Raw genomic sequence first — 20,763 nt, 5'->3', positions numbered from 1 at the left:
ACAAGGACGGTACCATACAAGAAAAAAGGAACAAGCCAAATCTAGTTCACGACGGAAGGCGAATCTATATGTCCCAGGATGAGGTTGCAGGATCCGATCTGGGTCGGTCACCGGGACGAGAGGTTTCGTCTTCCGAGCTTTCGGACTCATGCTGGAGCCCATCCTTGGGGAAACTTCTCTCTAGCCCATGGTGTGCTTTGGATTGGGTTGTTGGGTGTGGTGCTCATATGGTGTGTGGTTGTGTAGCTTTTAAGTTGGTTAGAGTGGAGTGTTGATGTCTGGCTATCAAGTCGGTGGCTGTTGTTTGCTTGTCTCCATCTAAGTAATCGAAAAAACTGGTGGTAAGTCAGGGTCTGTTTTGCAGGCTTCAATCACTTCCCTGGCTGTTTTTCTGCCTGCTCAGCCAACAATCTGAGTAGCTGCAAATCTAGTTCAATTCACTGTGCCTGTTTTTGTGAAGCAGCTGTACAAGTAGTCCTCAACAATCACAATTAAGGATGGAATTTCCATCGTTGAGGTCATAGAGAGACATAGAGCCGAGGTGGCGCAGTGGTTAAAGTGCAGTACTGCAGGCTACTTCAGCTGACTGCTAGCTGCAGTTCAGCAGTTCAAATCTCACTGGCTTAAGGTTGACTCAGCCTTCCGTCCTTCCGAGGTGGGTCAGATTGTTGGGGGCAAGAGGCTGACTCTGTAAACCGCTTGGAGGGGGCTGTAAAATCGGATCCAATTTTACAATTTTTTGGTGTTTAAATGAACCACTGTAGTGGTTAAGCAGATCACTCATGTACGCTGGCTGGGGAACTGTGGGAATTGAAGTCTAGCCAGTTGGAACGGTTGGGAAACTCTGTCCTACTTGGGGGTTGCATGCTTCCTTCCCGTCTGGAGACCAAAGAATTGATGGGATGCTCAGCTCTGGCCCTGAGTTCAAAACAAGCCAGAGCTGCCGAGGCCAGAGATGGGGAACAGGGAAGCAAAAGAAACCAGAGGGAGAAACCTTTTTTCTCGTAGTGTTTTGATTAGATACTTTATTGGAAGCAAAAAATTCTGTGCATGTTTTAAAAAATCCAACCCGTGTACACATTTAATTGCTCGAAGAACCCAAACCACAGAAAACTCAGTTATTCAAAAGCAGCGAGATGGGATTCTTTGTTTTAAGTTTCCGCACACGTAGAATAACAACGATACAAGGAAGAAGAAGAAGAAGAAGAAGAAGAAGAAAAGAGCAGCCCAGTCTCTTTTGAGTTTCTTTTCAGGATTTAAGTTTGCCGTCGGTTGCCATAGTTTAAACATTTATTTCTAGACATGCTACTTTGAAAGGAAAAAAAAATAAAATTAAAAAAATCACCTCTTCAATATTGCATGAAAAGCATTTGTTATGTCAATCTGCCCTTTTAACATGAGATTATGCAAAGTTACTAGAAACTCAAGTCAAAGTGATGGATTTGCCATTCTGACTCCACAATGCAAAAGGAGGTGTGTGTGTGTGTGGGGGGGGGAGACACTTTGCGTTGGTTCAAAGTGTCTGAACCAAACTGGGCTGCCTTCAAAAAAAAAAAACTAAAAAAAAAACAGCCCTTGTGAGAAAGAAAAAAAAAAGCTTTTCCCACATCGCCCCCCATTTCTCTCCGCTCCACAAACTCTCCTGGCAAACAATGTATTTACAATTGTGTTAACTTACGTAGCAACTTCACAATGACTAGTACTATTAAGAGTGCACTTCTGTAGCGTGTGTGTGTGTTGGTGTGTTGGTGTGTGTGTGTGAGTGTACATGAGACAGAATGCATGTCTGTTTCCGAAATAAATCGCCGAATCTTGCAACATTCCCAAAGCTTTAAATGGATTAACCAATAGAGAGAGAGAGAGAGACAGACAGACAGAGAAAGAAAGAGAAAGAAAGAAAAAGAAAGCCTTAAATGCTAAACAAATTTAAAGCAGAGAAAATAAATATTGAAGGAAATCGCCGTTAATGGTAGTTAAGTTAAACATAATACTAAACAGTTACTTAACTGAATTATGTAGTACATACATAGACTCGAGACCGAATGTAAAAAAGAAAAACAATAATAATTCTGAAAGTAAAGGCAACAGTCTGCATAATTAACTTTGTTTCCATCTTATGCAAACCCCCCTCCCTTTAATCATCCTTTTAAAAGGGACTTTTATAACTCTCCCTGCCTCCAGTTGAGCGTTGAGCTGCCCAACAGCCTCATTTGTCCTGGTCCTCCTTCCTCACTTTACGGAGAACTTGGTCGTAGTGTACACGCCTCCCATTTTCAAAACGGATTTCGCTTCAATCGTTTCTCTTAAAACAGGCCGAACCTGTTTTCAAAGCCCCCCCCTCCCCCCCCAAGGGCCCGATCTGAAAACAGAAAATGCAAAAACCAACCAGGGACTGCACTGCGAGCCACTTTCATTGGGGGGCTTCTCCCAGGAACCAAGAGAGGTTTTTTAAAGCCCTTTGGTGTGGGGGGGTCACACGTAAGATTCTGGAACCGTCCCCGTTAAAGGGGGGAAAAAAATCAGCTTGCCAGCCGATGCCAGAAGGCGGTTTGTTCGCACTACAAAAGAAAGGCGTGAACAACGCAATTGAAAGCAGCGCCTAACAAGCCAGCGTTGAGTTTTTGCTTTTCCCAAAAGCAAAAAGTTGGACTGAAAAGGCAGTGCAGGCTCTCTTAGGCTTTTTTGCTCTTCTGCTTACGCTCTACGCGGCCTGCGATGGCGTCTTCTACCCTGCGACGCGTCCCTTGCCGGCAAAAAACAGGCGCCATCCTTATCTCCCACCCACTTTCCATCCGTTTGACAAGTGCAATGTTTTAATTTTCTTTGTAAAAGAAAAAGGAAATAAGGAACAGACCTTAACAAAAGTTGTTCTCAACTTTCTAGAACTACTGGCATATGGGCGGGGTGGTTTGGGCTCTGGCAACCCTTTTTCCTTCTCTATGCAATGGAGACACCGACTTTCTTGGTTTTGTTTTCTTTTGTGCTTGTGAAGCTAAACAGATCATCTTCACGAGACAGGCAGCGATGAGGAGGGTCCGTGCTGGGGGGGGAAGTGGTGGAGGAGGGAGGGAAGGAGGAGGCAAGGCAATCGTCACACGGCTGTGGAGGGGTCCCAGGGGAGGGAGGGAGGAAGGGAGGGAGGGGGGCAGGAGAAGCGAGTGATGGTTTGAGGAAGGAAGGGGGGGGAAAACCCCACACACTATTAGCAGGAGCAGCCTCCTTCACTGACTGGCTGCTCTTGAGGCTTTTCAAGTTTGATGTCGATCACTGGGGAAGAGAAGTTAAGGCAAATGGAAACACACACACACACACACACCCTCCCCACTCCAATTTTATGAATGGCACACGGGAAGGGATGTGGAATTGGCAGCCGAGGGTGTCAGGCCTGCAGCCATCTTTGCTTTTGGATCTTTGGCCTGCCACACTTTCTATTCTTCTACTATGCCTTTTCTATGGTGGGGAAATGGGAGGGGGGATTGTACGGAGTTAGACGATAGGTAGCCATAACAACATTCTTCTTAGAAAGCCAAGGTCATCCTTTGTCTCTGCACCTGACCGGAACTGGATGGGTGGAAGCTGCCAGCGTGGCAGTGGGAGATTGGGCCATGGGATGGGACTTGTGGGTGTGGGGATGCAAGATCATGAACTTTCAACCGGGTGGGGAAAACCTGGAAGCTTTCAGATTTGGGTTTTCCCAGATGTGCCAACATGGCTCTCTTTAATAAACTGGAACTTTGAGGAATTTTTTGCCTTGGACTCTGATTTACTTTTGGATGCTATTTGGAAACCTGACAGAGGGTTGAGCAGGGGGGCATCCTTGGGGATCTCAGAGCTGCCTTGCTTTCCTTGCAGATGTTTCATTACCCATCTAAGGAACATCATCAGTGTTGGGAGTGGGGTTTGCAGAGAGGAGGAGGAGGAGAACCCTGGGGGGTCCTTGGTGCTCTCTGAGCTTGGTGGATTTCATTGAAGATGTTTCATGACCCAACTAGGTAACATTATCAATGCTAGAAGAGAGGAGGATTGTGGGGTGCTAGGGGCCCTCTGAGCCTCGTTGTTTTTTCCCCGGACATTTTATGGCCCAACTAGGGTACATCATCAGTGCTAGAAGGGAGTGGAGTGTGTAGAGAGGAAGAGGAGGGGGCTATGGGGTTCTTGGTGTTTTCTGAGCTTGGTTGCTTTCCTGGAGACATTTCATTACCCATCTAGAGAACATCATCAGTTTGCAAAAAGGAGGAAGAGGAGGAGGAGAAGAGTAAAGGGAGGGAGAAGGAGAAGAACTGAGAGGTCCTTGGTGCTCTCAATTGCTTTCCTGCAAATGTTTCATTACCAGTCTAGGGAACATCATCAGTTTGCAGAGAGGAGGAAGAGGAGAAGAGTAAAGGGAGGGAGAAGGAGGAGAAGAACTGAGAGGTCCTTGGTGCCTCAATTGTTTTCCTGCAGACATTTCATTACCTGACAACAATGCAAGCAATCAACACCCAAATAAGTCGAGATTAACCGGAAGATTAATACTAGACCAACAACCAACAGCCTCCCAATCAAGGAACTAGCAACTCAAACAGAGGAGAGGAGAACAATGGAAATGTATGGGCTGGTCCTTGGGACGGAAGAGCCACTACTGCTAGCGAAGCTCTGGGGATACAAGGCAGGGGGCGGAGATGAATAGGTGTGGCAGACAACTATTCATCTTCTGGACAGCCAGACCTGTTAGCCTGCAAGATAAACGTTTTGCCGGCATTCCTAATAAAGGAATCTTTTGAGTTCACCTCAGAGGGTTTGTCATGATTGGGGAGCTGGGTCAGAACAAATCTGCTTTGTCATTGTCCCCCTTCCCTGGCTGCAGTGGTGCTCCCACCCCCACCCACCCCACCTAAACCTCAACACCGATGACTGGGTTGTTTCAGTGACCGAGCAGGGATCAAAGGATACTGTCTTCTCTGCTTTTCTCCTGCGTGCTCTCCATGCCAGGCAAAGCAGCCGCCACACGTCGGAAAAGCTGAGAGAGAAAATTAAGAAAGAAAGTTAGAGGGCACGGGAGGGTGGGGAAGAAAGAGGGATCGATAGAAGGGGACGAGGACAATATTCTGTGCTTTAAGGCTCCACATTTTTATATAAGGCGCATCGATGCCTTTCTATCAGCGTCCAATTAAAAATCATTCGTGTTAATGGAAGGTATAAATTGTATTTTATTCCAACTTCATTTTAAATCGTATTTTATCCCAATCTCATTTTAATGGTTTTTTATCGGAGTTTAGCAATAATTTTAGAACTCTGCACTTTGATATGGCCTAGGGGCTAATCAATAAACTATGCATGGAAGGTATACGTAGTCCCTGACTTACAACCATTTGTTTACTGACTTTCAAGTTACAACAGCACAGAAAAAAATGGATGTTCCAACCAGTCCTTGAACTTATGACCGTGTCAGCATCCTCACGATCGCGCCATCAAAACTCAGTTGCTAGACAACCGTCCCATTTTTACACAATAGCTGCAGCATCCCAAGGTTGTATGTTCACCATTGGTGACCTTCCCAGCTGGCTTCTGACAAGCAAGGACAATGGGGGAAGCCCGGGTTTGCTTAATGACATGATTCAGTTAACGACTGCGGTGATTTGCTTGTTAAAACTGTGGCAAAAGAGATCGTCAAATGGGGCGCGACTCCCTTAACCCCCGCCTTGTTTAGCAACAGAAAGGCTAATTGTGGTTGGAATTCGAGGAGTACCTGCCTTGTGGAAAAAGATAGAACACGCGGTTATGAAAAGCAGACGTTAGGAGTAGATGAGAAGAGGAAAGTTCTTGTTTATGTAGAAACAGACTTTTTCATTATTTTGGTAATAAAACCATGCCTTTATTTTGACTCTGACAGTCAGGTGGGATCCTAGCGTCCCCCTTCTCCAGTCTCACAGCAGACCTGTCTATGCAACAACCGTTTAACACAGGAATGTCCAAACGTGGGAACTTTTAAGACTTGTGGACTTCAACTCCCAGAATTCCCCAGCCAGCCATGTTGAAGTCCACAAGTCTTAAAAGTTCCCACGTTTGGACATTCCTGTGTTAACATTTCATGTTTTATCTGCTGCTTGGATTTTGCACGGTTGCTCCAAATAAATTTCAAATCGCTCCCGTTCTCTAGCTTCCCCCTATTACGAAAGTGTGAAGCCTATTATTGTCTTTTTCATTCCGACGTTAATTAGAACCGATTCAATTCTTCAGCAGAACTTTTCACGCTGCTTGCTAGAAAGTGCTATTTAGATCCAGCCTCTGTGCTAGAGGGACTCACTCTGAATTCAACAATTCAGAGAGCAACAGGGTCAGAAGGCCCCCCGATTATAGAGAGTCCTTGATTTAACACCACAACTGAGCCCAAAACGTTGGGTTCCTAAGCAAGACAGTTGTCGAGTGAGTTTTGCCCCATTTTACGACCTTTCTCGCCACCCTAGTGAAGTGTCGTCGGAGTTTCTCAGTCAATCCAGGTCAGGGTTACCCCAAAGGTGCTTTTATCCCAAGAGGCAACTGGACTTTTGGGTTTTTCTTTGAAGATGTTTCGCTTCTCATCCAAGGAGCTTCTTCAGCTCTGAGTAACTCTTGGAGAACGTGTTCCACTCTCTCTTTCAAAACCTCCACTGTGAAGCTAATCGGTCTTCTTCCGTTGAGGAGTTGGAGCTGGGCTTCCTGCAGGACATTTTGGGGGATGAGCCTGTCCTGTCTGTCTGCGTCTCAAACTGAAGCGCAAATGGTTCCCGTAGTCTGCCATTTTGTCTGGAAATCCGTTCATGCTCCCCCACCGTTCGAGGGGTGTTCACATCCCAAAGTGAGCAGCTCAAGAACTGAAGAAGCTTCTTGGGTGAGAAGCGAAATGTCGTCAAAGAAAAACCAGAAAGCTCCAGTTGCCTCTTGAGGGAAAAAAGGCACCTTTGGGACACCGTAGTTGAGGGAATCACTGCAGTTGCTAAGCGAATAAAATGGTTCTTAAGCGGATCTGGCTTGAGCCGTTGGCTTTGCTTGTCAGAAGATTGGCAAAGGGGATCACGTGACTCTGGGATACTGCGACCGTCATAAATATGAGTCAGTTGCCAAGGGCCTGAATTTTTGATCACGGGACCATGGGGATGCTACAACCCCCTGCTCAAGGCAGGAGACCTTATTCCACCCCAGTCAAATGGTTGCCCAGTCCAGTTTGAACATGAATGGACCACCCTGGGCTCCTGGAGGCAACTTCTGTTCCACTGATTCATTCTTCTCACTGTCCGGAAATTTCTCCTTACTTTTAGGCTGGATCTCTCAGATTTCCACCCATGACTTCTCCTCCTCCTCCTTCTCTTGGTGGTTTGGAGAACAAGTCAAGCCCCTTTGATTCTGATCATACAACATCGTAGTAAAGATTGACGTGATTGTTGAAAGCCTGGAGTGACTCTTTTCTTCTTTGACTGTAAGGCAGGGGTCTCTCCAAACGTGGACTTCGACTCCCAGAATTCCTCAGCCAGCCATGCATTCTGGGAGTTGAAGTCCACAAGTCTTAAAGGGGCCATGTTTGGAGACCCCCCCACACACACACCCTGCGGTGAGACAGAACAATCCTCAGCTGCTTATTACTCACTTGTTTTACGTTGTATCCGGCCTTTGCGCTAGTTTCGATGAACATCACATTCAGCTCTTTGGCTTTCCTTTCCCCCTCCTCAATAGATACTTGTCTGGAAAAGAAAGGAAGGGAATCATAGTAAGGAAACCGCTGAGACAAGGATGGCGAACTTTTTCGGCACCAAGTGCCAAAAAGGGAGCACTTCACACACACACTTTGCAATTCTGCGCATATTCGTCTGGCCCGCAACTAGGAACAGGAGCTGCCCAGGGGGCCTACACGCACCAGAAAATGAACTTCAGGTTTCCGGTGTGCAGCAGTGGTGCTATTCAATTGGTTCACACTGGTTCGGGTGAATCGGTAACGGCGGTGGGAGGCTCCATCCGCCCGCCTGCATGTCATCATGTCCTATTTTTGATGCTCTGCGCATGTGAACGTGCTCACATTTGTGAACCGGTAGCAAAGGTAAGTAAAGGCCCCTCCTGGTGCGCACATGCACGCCGGCCAGCAAGTCTTCCAGTTACTGCTGCGCATGTGCACAGACCAATCAGCTGGTCAGTGTGCATGCTCATGCCGGAAAAGAGAAGAGCACCTCTTCTGGTTTCCAGCACTGCTGCACGCACAAAGGCCAGCCGAGCCCAAAATCCGTAAGAGGAACGGGCGAAGCCGCACATGCCAGGCGATATGGCTCCGCATGTCACTTTGGGCACGCGTGCCATAGGTTCGCCATCACAGCTCTAAGAGTTGCTTTCCTTTTCCGTACCAACAAGAAACACACCTTCCCAGATCTCAGGTTACATCTTAGATGCTTGAAGGAGGAAAACCCCATTCCTTACAAGGGTTGGTGCTTATGGCTCTTACGCTTTTATTGACACGGCGTTTTACAAAGCAAAGTCCAAGGGCTCATTTGTGGGGAGCGGGAGAAGAGAGCCGTATAAAATGGCATTTAAATTGTGAGGAATTAGAAATTAGGCAGTTAACGGCAAAGGTTTAATACACGCATCCCAACACTCAATTGGTGCACAGGTTAAAAAAACATCTGAGCAGACCACAAGTCAGCAGGAAAGATAACACAGAGTCCTCAACTTCTGACCAGTTGCTTAGTGACTGTTTGAAGTTCTGTCTATATCTATCCATAATTTTCCATCTCTTCTATCCATCTCTCTCTCATGTATCTATCCATCCATCTATCCATATCCTTCATTATCTATCATCTATACATATCTATCCATCCTTCCACTCATCCCTCCCTATCCATATCCATCCATCCATATCTAAATATCATCTATCATCTATCTATCTATCTATCTATCTATCTATCTATCTATCTATCTATCTATCTATCTATCATCTATCTATCATCTATCTATCTATCTATCTATCTATCTATCTATCTATCTATCTATCTGTCTATCATCTATCTATCTATCTATCTATCTATCTATCTATCTATCTATCTATCTATCTATCTATCATCTAATCTATCATCTCTCTTTCTATCTTTTTCATTCTTCTGTCTGTCTATATTTATCCGGAACCATCTCTCGCTCTCTCCATTTTTCTGTCTACCATATATCTGACATAATTCTCCATCTCTCTTTCTCCCTCTTCTGTCTGTCTGTCCCTCTCTATCCCCGTCTCACAGTTCAAGGCTACTTTACGTCAGTCTGCAGCGTGAGTTCAAGTCCCGCCTTACCCGTGAAAGCCATCTGGGTGACTCTGGCCCAGTCCCTGACTCTCAGCCCAACCTACCTCACAGGGTTGTTGTAGGGGAAGGTGTGTGTGTATATGTTCGCCACCTTGAGTTTTATTTGTAAAAAAAAAAAGCAATTAAAGGTGGGGAAATCGATCAGCAAAGAAGCAAAGTAGCTTTTGAGGGGAAGCAAGGAAGATTTGAAGGAGCAGAAGACTGTGTGATGGGACTTCCAGCTATCAACCGAAGAGACCCCAGTTTGGTTCTCACATATACTTGCCCCCTGGTCCTATCGTCCACCATATTCTTTTTCAAAACCTGGATTTTGGGTACGATTACAAATTACGCTTTTTCAAATAAAACATATATTCAAGCTAGCCAGAAAAGCAGGAGTCTGTCTCCTTACCTCTTGTCTGCTAGATCTGTTTTGTTTCCTACAAGCATTATGATGACATCACTACCCCTTTCCGTTCTGACATCGTCGATCCATTTTGTGGTTTGCTGGAATGAGTTTACATCTGGGAAGGAGAAATACACAAAATAAAACCCATGGCATATCGCTAACAAAACACATTGCAGGTAGTCCTCGACTTACAACGGTTCATTTAGTGACCGTTCAAAGTTACAATGGCACTGAGAAAAGGGATTTAGGACTGTTTGCAAACTTATGACTATTGCAGAATTCCCCCATGGTCACATGAACGAAATTCAGATGATTGGCAACTGACCTGTATTTATGACCGTCGCAGTGTCCTGGGGTCAGGGGATCCCCTTTTGCGACCTTCCCACAAGCAAAGTCAGTGGGGAAGCCAGATTCACTTAACAACCGAGTTACTAACTAGACAGAAGCAGGGATTCGCTTAATATCTGTGGCAACAAAGGTTGTAAAATGGGGCAAAATTCATTTAACCAATGTCTCACTTAACAACAGAAATGTGGGGCTCAGTTGTGGTCGTAGGTCAAGGGCTACCTGTATCTGCAAAGCATCAGTAAGTCATCAGTGGTCATTTGAGATTCATCAAGATTTTGGCTGCTCAAAGGTTGTGGTGACCGAGAGAACACACTCAGCTGCAAGAGATCCAGGAACCGGTGGAGTGTGCCACATTTCTACCTCCTACCATATTTTTTGGATTATAAGGGGGGGGGGGAGGCTTTTGGCCTCTGCATGCCTCATTTTCAGCCCTTTTGGGGGCACGTTTTTGAGGCTTTTTCTGGCCCATTTTTGAAGCTTTTCTTGGCCCATTTTTGATTTTGGAATCATTTTTCTTTTGGAAAAATGGGCCAAAAAAAGTCTCAAAAACAGGTCAAGAAAAACCTCCAAAATGAGCCAAGAAAAGCCTCCAAAACGAGCCAAAAGAAGGCCTGAAAATGGGACGTGCAGAAGCAAAAAATGGTCGACGACTGGGCAGGGCTTCGGCAATATTCGGTCTATAAGACGCACAGACATTTTCACCCCCTTTTGGGAGACAAAAAAGTGTGTCTTATAGTCCGAAGAATACGGTAATACAGCTCTATTATTCTATTATGCATTTTCTATTGTGGGGAAATGGGAGGGGGGATCGTACGGAGTTAGATGCTATGTAGCCATAACAACATTCTTTCTAGAAAGCCAAGGTCATCCTTTCTCTTGGCATCTCTGCACCTGACCAGAACTGGATGGGTGGAAGCTGCCAGCGTGGCAGTGGGAGATTGGACCATGGGATGGGACTTGTGGATGTGGGGGAGGAAAGATCTTGAACTTTCAACTGGGTGGGGGAAACCGGGAAGCTTTCAGATTCGGGTTTCCCCAGATGTGCCAACATGGCTGTCTTAATAAATTGGAACTTCGAGCAATACTTTGCCTTGGACTCTGATTTTATTTTCGATGCTATTTGGAACCCTGACATGAAGATTTGCCCCATATCTGCTCTTTCGGGTCTTCTAATGAAGCTTCCATCACCCTTGCAACTGAGTCCATCCTTCTGACTACCGTTAGTCCTCCTCTTCTCCTCTTTCCTTCCATGCCTCCCAGCCTCCTCCAGAGTGTCAGGTCTTGGCCTGTGTCCAAAGTAGGGTTATTTGAGCCTGGACATGTGTGCCTCGCGTGTGAAATCTGGATTGATTTGTCTCTTGACCCATTGGTTGGCTTTCCTGGATGCTAATGGACTTTTCGGGAGTCTTCTCCAACACTGAAGTCCAAAGGCATCGGTCCTCTTCTTCTGCTTCTTCAGAGGGTCAGAGAGAACATCTCAGTTTGAGCTCTTCTGATCTTTGTAGGCCAGACACATCCTGGTATCTGAACATCTTCTCCATGGCTGCATGGATGTGTTAGTTTGCAGGGCATTTTTCTTGACTGCTTGTTCCTTTAGTGTTGACCGTTGGTGCTAAAGGCAGAAGCTGCCCAGCACTTTTGGTATCTTCCTTGTCAATTCTAAGGCTAGAATTCTCCATTTTAAGGCTAGAATGTTATCAACCCTGAAGCTGACGTGACCGAAGCCATTTTGAGGCTTCAGTGTTGCCAGACTGGAGTGGAGGGTCAGGGAGGGGGGATTTGAGACAGCTGGGGTTTTGTAGCCAAAATAAAATACTTTCCCCTGGGAACCAAGGACATTCTAACACCCGGTCAGAGGAAAGAGGAGCGACGTTATCAGATTGTTTGGAGAAGGGGAAAAACTTTTAACTAGCTGAAAACCGTGGGAATCTTCAGAGTTGGTTTTCACCAGAACTGTGCCAATATAATATACTCAATAAAACTATTTTTTGAGGAAGCTACCAGCCTCAAGAGTTTTGTTTGCTATGGATGTATTACTTGGAACCCTGACAAATATCTTTCCACCGATTGTCTGTCCATCTTTATTTCTTAAGATTCATCTGGCCGCCCACTCACTCTCAGTGACTCTGGGTGGCTTACAAACATTAGCTCGATTTTCTCTTGATTTCTTTTTAATTTCATGCTAGTCCCATTTTTTCCCCCCACCGTGCTGTTCGGCTTTTATTACTCGAGCTTGTAGTGGATCCTTTGCATTATCGGCTATTAGGGTAGCGTCATCAGCACAATAACATCCACACCATGGTTTCCATGTTCCAAATGTGCTCATCCATCTAAAAATATCATCTGCACAGTATTTTGCAAAATTCCCCAAAGGTATCGCAAGGAACTTGTCGGGGCAGGAAAGGTGTTTGATTTGATGAGTAAGTAGCGACCGGGCCCCAGGTCTCAATAGACATTGATAGTGACACAGAGGCAACATGTTTTTTCTTGGCATCACAACTAGGTTATTAATGCCACTACCCGTCTCATTAATGTTTCCATATTGTAGTTCCAAAGGTGTTTTTTCAGGAGGCAACTGGACTTTCTTGGGTTTTTTTTCTTTTGAAGTCGTTTTGCTTCTCCTCCAAGAAGCTTCTTCAGTTCTGACAGGGGAAGGGAAGGATTGATATTCCTTGCAGACAGCTGGTCCTTTGCATCCTTTTAGAGGGTCCTTGAGGCCCCTTGGAGGTTTGTCTGTGTCCTCAGAGTCCCCTGAGTGGTGCAAATGGTTCCTGTAGTCTGCAATTTTTCTGCAATTTACGAGGCAACTGCACTTTCTTGGATTTTCTTTTCTTTTTTCTTTCAGACTTTTTTGTTACACGATTTGGGATGAACACTGTTGGAAAGGGGTGGGGGTAGGAACGGACTTCCAGAGGGAAAAATGGCAGACTACAGAAACCAGTTGCACCACTCAGGGGACCCTGAGGACACAGATAAAACCTCCAAGTGGCCTCAAGGACCCTCTAAAAGGAGGCAAAGGACCAGCTGTCTGCAAGGAGCTTCAATCCTTCCGTTCCCCACCATCAAGTCGGAGCTGAAGAAGCTTCTTGGATGAGAAGAGAAACGTCTTCAAAAAAAAAACCAGAAAGTCCAGTTGCCTCCTGAAAAAAGCCCCTTTGGGACTACCATGACCTGGATGACGGAGAATCTCTACAGACTTCCATATTGTAGCTTTAGATCAGGGAGAAAAACAGTTTCACAGAAACCAACTTTTCAAAACAGCAAATTATACTCTCAGAAGTGAAATGGTTTCATCATCTGCCAGTCAAATAACAGTGTGTGTGTGTGTGTGTGTGTGTGTTTGTGTTACAACCCCTGGTATGCCCAAATATGGGAGGAAGCTCACATACCAGGGGTTGTAACACAAATACATACCTATTTCCCTGGCTCAGCTGATAAGGAGGAGAGCCTGTGGCTTAGTGGCTAAGACAGCCCAGGTTCAAATCCCAGTAAGGGTATGGCTAGCTGATGAGAGCTAAATAGCTTGAAATAGATCTATACTAGTCTCCCTTTACTTATTTATCAGCACAAATACAACACACACACACACACACACACACACACACACATTCATGCTTGGGTACACTGGAGCATTAAAACCCAAAAACGTTCCATTCAGGCTAAGTCTTTTATAAAAAGATCTAAATTTTTCTCTATCGGGTTTCAATACCAATTCCTCTTCATTCAGTTGTCTATTTCAAAGGCAGATTTGAAACTGAAGAGAAAACAGGAGTTGCTTAATGTGCTTGTGGTTAAAAATAAGGTTTCAAAGATGCTGACGACCATGTTTCGCCGAAAATAAGATCAGGTCTTATATTATTTTTTGCTCCAAAACACGCATTAGGGCTTATGTTTGGTTATTTTCAGGGAAATGCAGTACTAAATGCATCCATCTGCGTGGGGCTTATTTTTGGGGTACGGCTTATATTATGAGCCTCCTGACAAATGGAAACTAATCAAGGAGAGAAGCAACTTAGAACTGAGGAGAAATTTCCTGACAGTGAGAACAATGAATCAGTGGAACAGAAGTTGCCTCCAGAAGTTGTGAATGCCCAACACTGGAAGTCTTTAAGAAGATGTTGGATAGCCATTTGTCTGAAACGGTATAGGGTTTCCTGCCTAGGCAGGGGGTTGGACTAGAAGTCCTCCAAGGTCCCTTCCAACTCTGCTATTGCATAGTATAAACCATGCTAGGGTCTATTTTCCGGTTGGGTCTTATTTTCGGGAAAAAAGGGTAGTCTTTTGTGCGTTTGTGCTTTACAGACGGAGAGGGAAATAACTAAATGCAGTTCCTTGAAAAGTACATACCTTTATAGGAAATTAAGCAGTGAAATTAATTAGAAGGAAGGGGAGAAAAAGGAGGTTTTTGTGTACATGAGGACAGGGTGTTTTCAATCCCTGGAGCTTTTAGGAACAATGCAAAAAAAAACAATAGAGAAACTCTAGACACTTAAAAGGCAACACAGGACAACAATGCCCACAGGACAGCAGATGAATTGAGACTGTGTTGAGACTGGCTTGCTTTCAGGGATTCTGAGCACATAGACAGGGAGGGAAGGAATGCACAAGAGAGAGCAGGGAGAAGCAGAATCAACAAAAGGGTTTGCCTGGAGAGCAGAGGCCTTCAAACTTGGCAACTTTAAGACTTGTGGACGTCAACTTCCAGAATTCCCCGGTGAGCCATGCTAAGTCTTCAAGTTCCCAAGTTTGTGGACCCCTGCTCTAGAGGAAGCAATCTTTGGGCAAAAGCTCCACAGTTTGCTCAGGAGAGGATAGAATGTTTAAATTTAAAGAATCGGAGAAGGCAGGAGTCATCTTTGAAAAAGCCTGACTTTCAAGCTGGAGTCCGCTTTCGAATCCTCACCCTGCCAATTAATTTGGTCTAATCAACAGAGAGGAAAATGCTTCCTGCACATATTCGGAGTCAATCTTATGGCTTTGTAAATTATGGGTGCAGGCAATGGGCAACTTTAGGGTTGAGCCCCATTGAGAGAATGCTGTGAAACAGGTTCTGGTCCATGTAGAAAGGCTCCTCCGTGAAGCTCCAGGCGAGAAAGTCCTTTTTCATGCCACAGTGAGGGGACAAGCACAACTGTGGTATAGCATGCACAGCTTTGCTTGAGGGAGGGAGAGGGGAGAAAGGAAGGAAGGAAGGAAGGAAAACAGAAAAGGAAAGGGAAAAGGAAGAGAAGGAAAAGAAGAGAAGGTAAAGGAAAAAGAAAAAGGAGAGAAGAGAGGAAGCAAACGGGAAAGACAGGAAAAGCAAACAGGAGGACGGGAGGGAGGGAAGGAAGGAGAGAGAGATGGAGGAAGTTAGGAAGGAAGGAAAGAAAGGAAGGAAGGAGGTAGGTGTGGACAGAGGGAGGAAGGAAAAAAAGAAGGAAGGCAAAAGAGGAAGGAAGGAAAGCAAATAAGGGAGGGAGGGAGTGGGAGGGAGGGAAAGCATGCGCCAAGAATATTGGAAATGCCCCCCGCCCCACTCACTTGTGATATCATACACAACAACTGCAACAGTGGAGTCACGAATGTAGCTAGGAATCAAGCTCCTGAACCGCTCCTGGCCTGCCGTGTCCCACAATTGCAACCGTACCTAACGGAAATCAGTCAAAACAAGCAAGGAAAAAAAAAACACAAGTCAAAGGATACCAGAGCGAAGGATACCTACTTGTCATATCGTATACTACTACAGCGGCGGCAGAGTCGCGGATGTAACTGGGAATGAGGCTACGGAAACGTTCCTGGCCCGCAGTATCCCAGAGCTGCAACCTGATCTGTGGGAGGGGAGAAAATTAAGGAGGAAAAAAAAAAAAAAAAGCCAAACCGCCACGAAAACGTTCCACTGCTTTTTTTTTTTAAAAAAAATAAATTAAATTTAAAAAGCAAAGTTGCTTTTTTTATAAAAATAAAATAAAAATTCATGCACGGAAGGTGTTAATGTTGAGGTTGCCAGCAGAAGCAGGGGGCTCTGGGTGAGTCCAGGAATCTTTTTTGGGGGGGGGAGGACGGGGGGGGGGAACCCAGATAACTTTCGGCAGAGTCAGGCATCTCTTGGGGCAGCAAAGGAGAATTTCCCTGCAGAGGGAGAGAAACTGGAGCGGGGGTGTGCAACCTTGGCACCTTTTAACACCTGTGGACTTCAAGTCCCAGAATTCTCCAGCAGAGTAAGAAGAGGTACCTTGGAGGACTTCTAGTCCAACCCCCTGCTCAAGCAGGAGATCCTATACCTGTCTGGGTTCTTCTTGAAAACCACCTGGCCATTCTGGGAGTTGAAGTCCACAAGCCTTAACACTCGCTAAAGTTGCACATCCCTGCTCTTGGGGTTTTGCAAGAAGGCTGGGATAAGTAAAAGCAGCGGTTGGAAATCAGTGGGTGTTATGAACGAAGCCAATCAGCAGCCATATACTATACAGCCTTATCGTGCATCCTGCTTTAAAACGAAATGAACATGAAACAGCCTTGATGGTAAGGGAAATGTTTTCCTACAGTGTGATTTAGGAATTGAATAGAGTAGAAATTAAATGAATGGAGGAGTAGTAGAGTAGAGTAGAATAAAATGCAGGATATAGACTAGAATAGAAATTAAATGAATGGAGTAGGAGTAGGAGTAGGAGTAGAGTAGAGTAGAGTAGAATAGAATGCAGAATAGAATAGAAATTAAGTGAATAGAGTAGAATAGAATGCAGAATAGAATAGAAATTAAGTGAATAGAGTATAGTAGTAGTATAGAATGCAGAATAGAATAGAATATAGAATAGAATAGAATTAAATGAATAGAGTAGAGCAGAATAGAATAGAATGCAGAACAGAACAGAATAGAATAGAAATTACATGAATAGAGTAGAATAGAATAGAAATACAGAATAGAATAGAGTAGAGTAGAAATTAAATGAGTAGAGTAGAGCAGAATAGAATAGAATATAGAACTACTCATATTTCCTGTCTGGTTTATTTGCGTGGCCTGACCGTAGCTTCCAGGATCTCAGTATCACCCTAAGGTTAAAAGCATGAAACTATCCTATCTGTTTTAAAATATAGGAAAGAAAGACTTGGCTTTTAAAAATAATAATAATAGTAAACAATTTGACAAGGGTCTTTTTGTCACAGGGAAATTTGAGGTGATTTCTCACGAAGCAGAACGTTTGATTGTCACGGTATGCAGGATCATCAGTTTTATTGTATTTGCTTCTACAGTGGTACCTTGCTACTCTTTGAAACTCACTGCACGCGGTACTTGAGGTGAAAATTTTGTCCCGGTACTCATCGTTTGTTTGGTATTCAGCGCACAAGCTAGAACCTGTGGGTGTCGGCTGCCTGGTGACTCGCTACATTATTCCTCGCAGGAAAAATCTGTTTAGGGCTCATACTTTTCGGTACTGAGCTGTGGTGGCGCAATGGTTAGAATGCAGTATTGCAGGCTAACTCTGCTCACTGCCAACAGTTCGATCTTAACCAGTTCAAAGTTAACTGAGCCTTCCGTCCTTCCGATGTGGGTCAAATGAGGACCCAGATTGTTGGGGGCAAGAGGCTGACTCTGTAAACCCCTTAGAGGGGGCTGGAAAGCCCTGTGAAGCGGTATATAAGTCTTAAGTGCTTTTGCTACTCACCGTTCCTCCCGGAACCAATTAACAATGAGTAGCAAGGTATCACTGTGTAAGGATGGCCTCAAAAAGTGCACTGTTATTATTTAAATTAATAACTTCAAATTAACCTCTTTCCCATATAGAGACGATGCAGGAGCAAAACATTCCATCCAACTTATACTTGTGAGATTTCAGTTTCTACCTTCATGTGCCGTTTGACATATTTGGGGTGATAAGAGCACCAGGCAAGCTATTCTCAGCCCAACCCAGGCATTCAAGATGCAGAGTTCTCGCTGTCCGAGACACAGCAGTTCTCTGCTACGGTAAGAAGGTAAGCAAAGCTCTGCTGCGTTGGCCAAGGCCGCCTTCATCCAGCATTCTGGCCAAACAGATGCCTCTGAGGTGCTCAGGGAAGGGGCAGAGCTCGCTTGAAAAACTGCCCCCCACAATTGGCATTGAAGGCATGGCATCCTCGGTCGGCCCACCGGAAGCCAGAAGCTGCTCATCTCCTTGCAAAGTGCATTTGGACCAAGATTTCCCGACCTCAGCAACTTTTAAGACATGTGGACTTCAACTCCCAGAATACCCATTGCTGGCTGGGGAATTCTGGGAGTTGAAGTCCACGCATCTTAAAAGTTGGCAAAGCTGGGAAACCCTGATTTAGACAATACAATGCATCATCAATGTTAAAACAGTCTTGTTAGTTACTACAAAACTCTTACTCACTGTGCGATCTTCCAGGTACATAGTTTTTGATAAGAAGTCAATGCCGATTGTTGCCTGCAAAATGCAATTCAACAGTGAGTACATATATGCATGCACACACCCACACCTTTTGCTAAATTATGTGCTATCCATTCAATTAATGGTCAAGAATAATTATCATCTTTTCATGACCCCATAATCCTTTGTGGGGTGGAGTCTGGGCAACTGAATGGAGGTAGCAGAGGATTTACTGGCTAGATGCCCTCCCTGTTGCCAATGCGGAGTTATATTCAGCAGATATAATCTCGACATGCCCAGAGAGAGAAATATCTGCCCCTACCTAGGATTGAACTCACAGCCTCCTGACTGTGAGGCGAGAGCTCAACCTCTAGGCTACCGCACCACTCTGGTGGTCAGAATACTGGTCAAGAATAATGAAAATTTGAAATATTAGCTACCGTGCTGGATCCATTTAATCAAGCAAATTTGTTTTTTTTTTTTAATTTTAGATGAAAAACTGGCCATTAATCTAGAATCTAATCTGAGGCAAAGATCAAACTTCTACTTCCATTACAGGTAGTCCTCAAATTACAACAGCTCACTTAGCGACTGCTCGAAGTTACAATGGTGCTGACCAGTTTTCACACTTATGACTCCTGCAACATTTCCATGGTCACATAATCAAAATTCAGGCGCATGGCAACTGACTCGTACTTCTGATGGCTGCAGTGTCCCAGAGTGATGTGATCACCTTTTGCGACCTTCTGTCAATGGGGAAGCCAGATTCACTTAACCATTTTACCAACTTAACAATTGCAGTGGTTCACTTAGCAACTGTGTAAAGAAAGGTGTAAAATGGGGCAAGACTCACTTTAACAACTGTCTCGCTTAACAACAGAAATTTTGGGCTCAATTGTAGTCGTTAAGTCAAGGACTACCACTATATAGAGGGAAGGGAAGAATAAATTTTTTAAAAAGGGGGCTTTGATGCCAGAGGGAACATTTCTCTTGCTGAAAATTCTCTTTAATTTTTCTTTTTCTGTTTAAATACATTTTATACATTTTGTATTTATTATATTTCTTAGTGCTTAATAAACCTTGTATTGTCTGGGTATTTAACTTGCTTAACAATACATATTCTCTTCTTACTCTCCACCCCTTTTTTTTCCAACCACTGGTAAAAGAAGTTCCAGGTTTGATAATCTTCCGTGACTTCTTTGTTTGATTTTCAATGTCAGTCTATCCATTTCTGCACAATCTAATATATTCTTAATTATCTCCTCGTCCTGTGGAGTTACTTCATTTTGCCAATGTTGTGCGAAGATAATCCTTACTGCTGTTAAAACATGTTTTTAACAGCTCTTTTTAATCTTTCGGAAGGCTTTTCTGTCCACAAGGAACTTCTGCCACCAACGGAGGAACAGATTCTATGGACTCTGTTCCTAAATGTTTTTCTCCCCTTGTTACTACTCTCCCTCCGCTCCTTTGAGTAGCTTCATCCCTTGCGCTTGCTGAGTGAATCCAGAAGCCTGATATTAGGAAGCAGCGGACGTTCCTTCTATTGTGCAGTTTTATCTGGGCTCACTGCTGGAAATCCACCGTGGGGCGCCAGAGGGGGGGTCTCCTCCCTCCCTCCCTCCTCGGCAGAAAGGACCCGCTGTCTGGCTTGATGTTTGCAGAGCACACAAAGCCATGTGCTGTGCAGGTATGAGATAATGCTAAGGCGCGAACAGATTGATGGAGGACTTGAAAGAAGCCTTGGGAAGAGCTATTCAGCAGGCGCTTTTCTTCTTCCACACGGCTGCCCTCGGGCTTCCTCATGCCTGGCAGCCCAGGAAGCAGGGTTTTTAGTTTGGAAAAGGCCACGGGGCTGTTTCAAACCTTGCCTCCCCCTCTCTCTTCCCATCTATTTCCAACAAGGGAAGGGGCAGAGAGAGACATAGCTGCAGTGGGCTTGTGTAACCAATGGTGAAAGCAAGAGAGGAAGGAGCGGAATCATCATCATCATCAGAGGGGAATGCTGTAATGAAAGTGTAGAGCGCGCAGAGATGGACAAACTCACAAAAGAAAGAAAAGAAAAGAGGAAAGAGAATATTAAATGGTATGGAACAAGTGGTACAAATGGCTATAGGACAGGTGTAAAGCTTTAGGAAAGGCTAAATGAAGAAGACACAGGAGTTAGAAATTAACAATGGATAGGTAGAGGTGAACAAACACCTATAAATGGAAATGGTACATAATGAAGGATCAATAATAATAATAATAATAATAAGTTTGAATTTATTAGCCGCTCCCTTTCCAAGAAGGACTCGGGGCGGCGTACAATGGAGCATATAAAACATAGAGGATGTATAAAAAGCACATAGACATACATACAAAACACACATACACATACACGGACACGGAGGAG

The 20,763-nt window shown here is 44.6% G+C and overlaps 1 protein-coding gene across 2 annotated transcripts in view; it reads right to left on the bottom strand.

Annotated features, from left to right (window-relative positions):
- Positions 1-995: 995 nt before the first annotated feature.
- RAB6A (RAB6A, member RAS oncogene family) overlaps positions 996-20,763 on the bottom strand; it is a 54,516-nt gene continuing 34,748 nt past the window's right edge. The window contains exons 3-8 of one of the 2 annotated variants that reach the window (XM_081952903.1): positions 18,375-18,428; positions 15,734-15,839; positions 9,685-9,796; positions 7,604-7,697; positions 4,933-4,999; positions 996-3,267 (exon numbers count right to left, since the gene is read on the bottom strand). In XM_081952903.1, coding sequence (XP_081809029.1) covers positions 3,203-3,267; positions 4,933-4,999; positions 7,604-7,697; positions 9,685-9,796; positions 15,734-15,839; positions 18,375-18,428 — 498 coding nt within the window. In that variant the 3' untranslated portion in view covers positions 996-3,202. Of the gene's footprint in view, positions 3,268-4,932; positions 5,000-7,603; positions 7,698-9,684; positions 9,797-15,552; positions 15,659-15,733; positions 15,840-18,374; positions 18,429-20,763 lie in introns of both variants that reach the window. The other variant, XM_081952902.1, reaches the window with a different exon arrangement.

The sequence above is a fragment of the Natrix helvetica genome (assembly GCF_964273705.1).
Source record: "Natrix helvetica genome assembly, chromosome: 4".
Classification (NCBI taxonomy): domain Eukaryota; kingdom Metazoa; phylum Chordata; class Lepidosauria; order Squamata; family Natricidae; genus Natrix; species Natrix helvetica.
The sequence above is the reverse complement of the archived record's forward strand: the minus strand, read 5'-3'. Positions and strand labels throughout refer to the sequence as shown.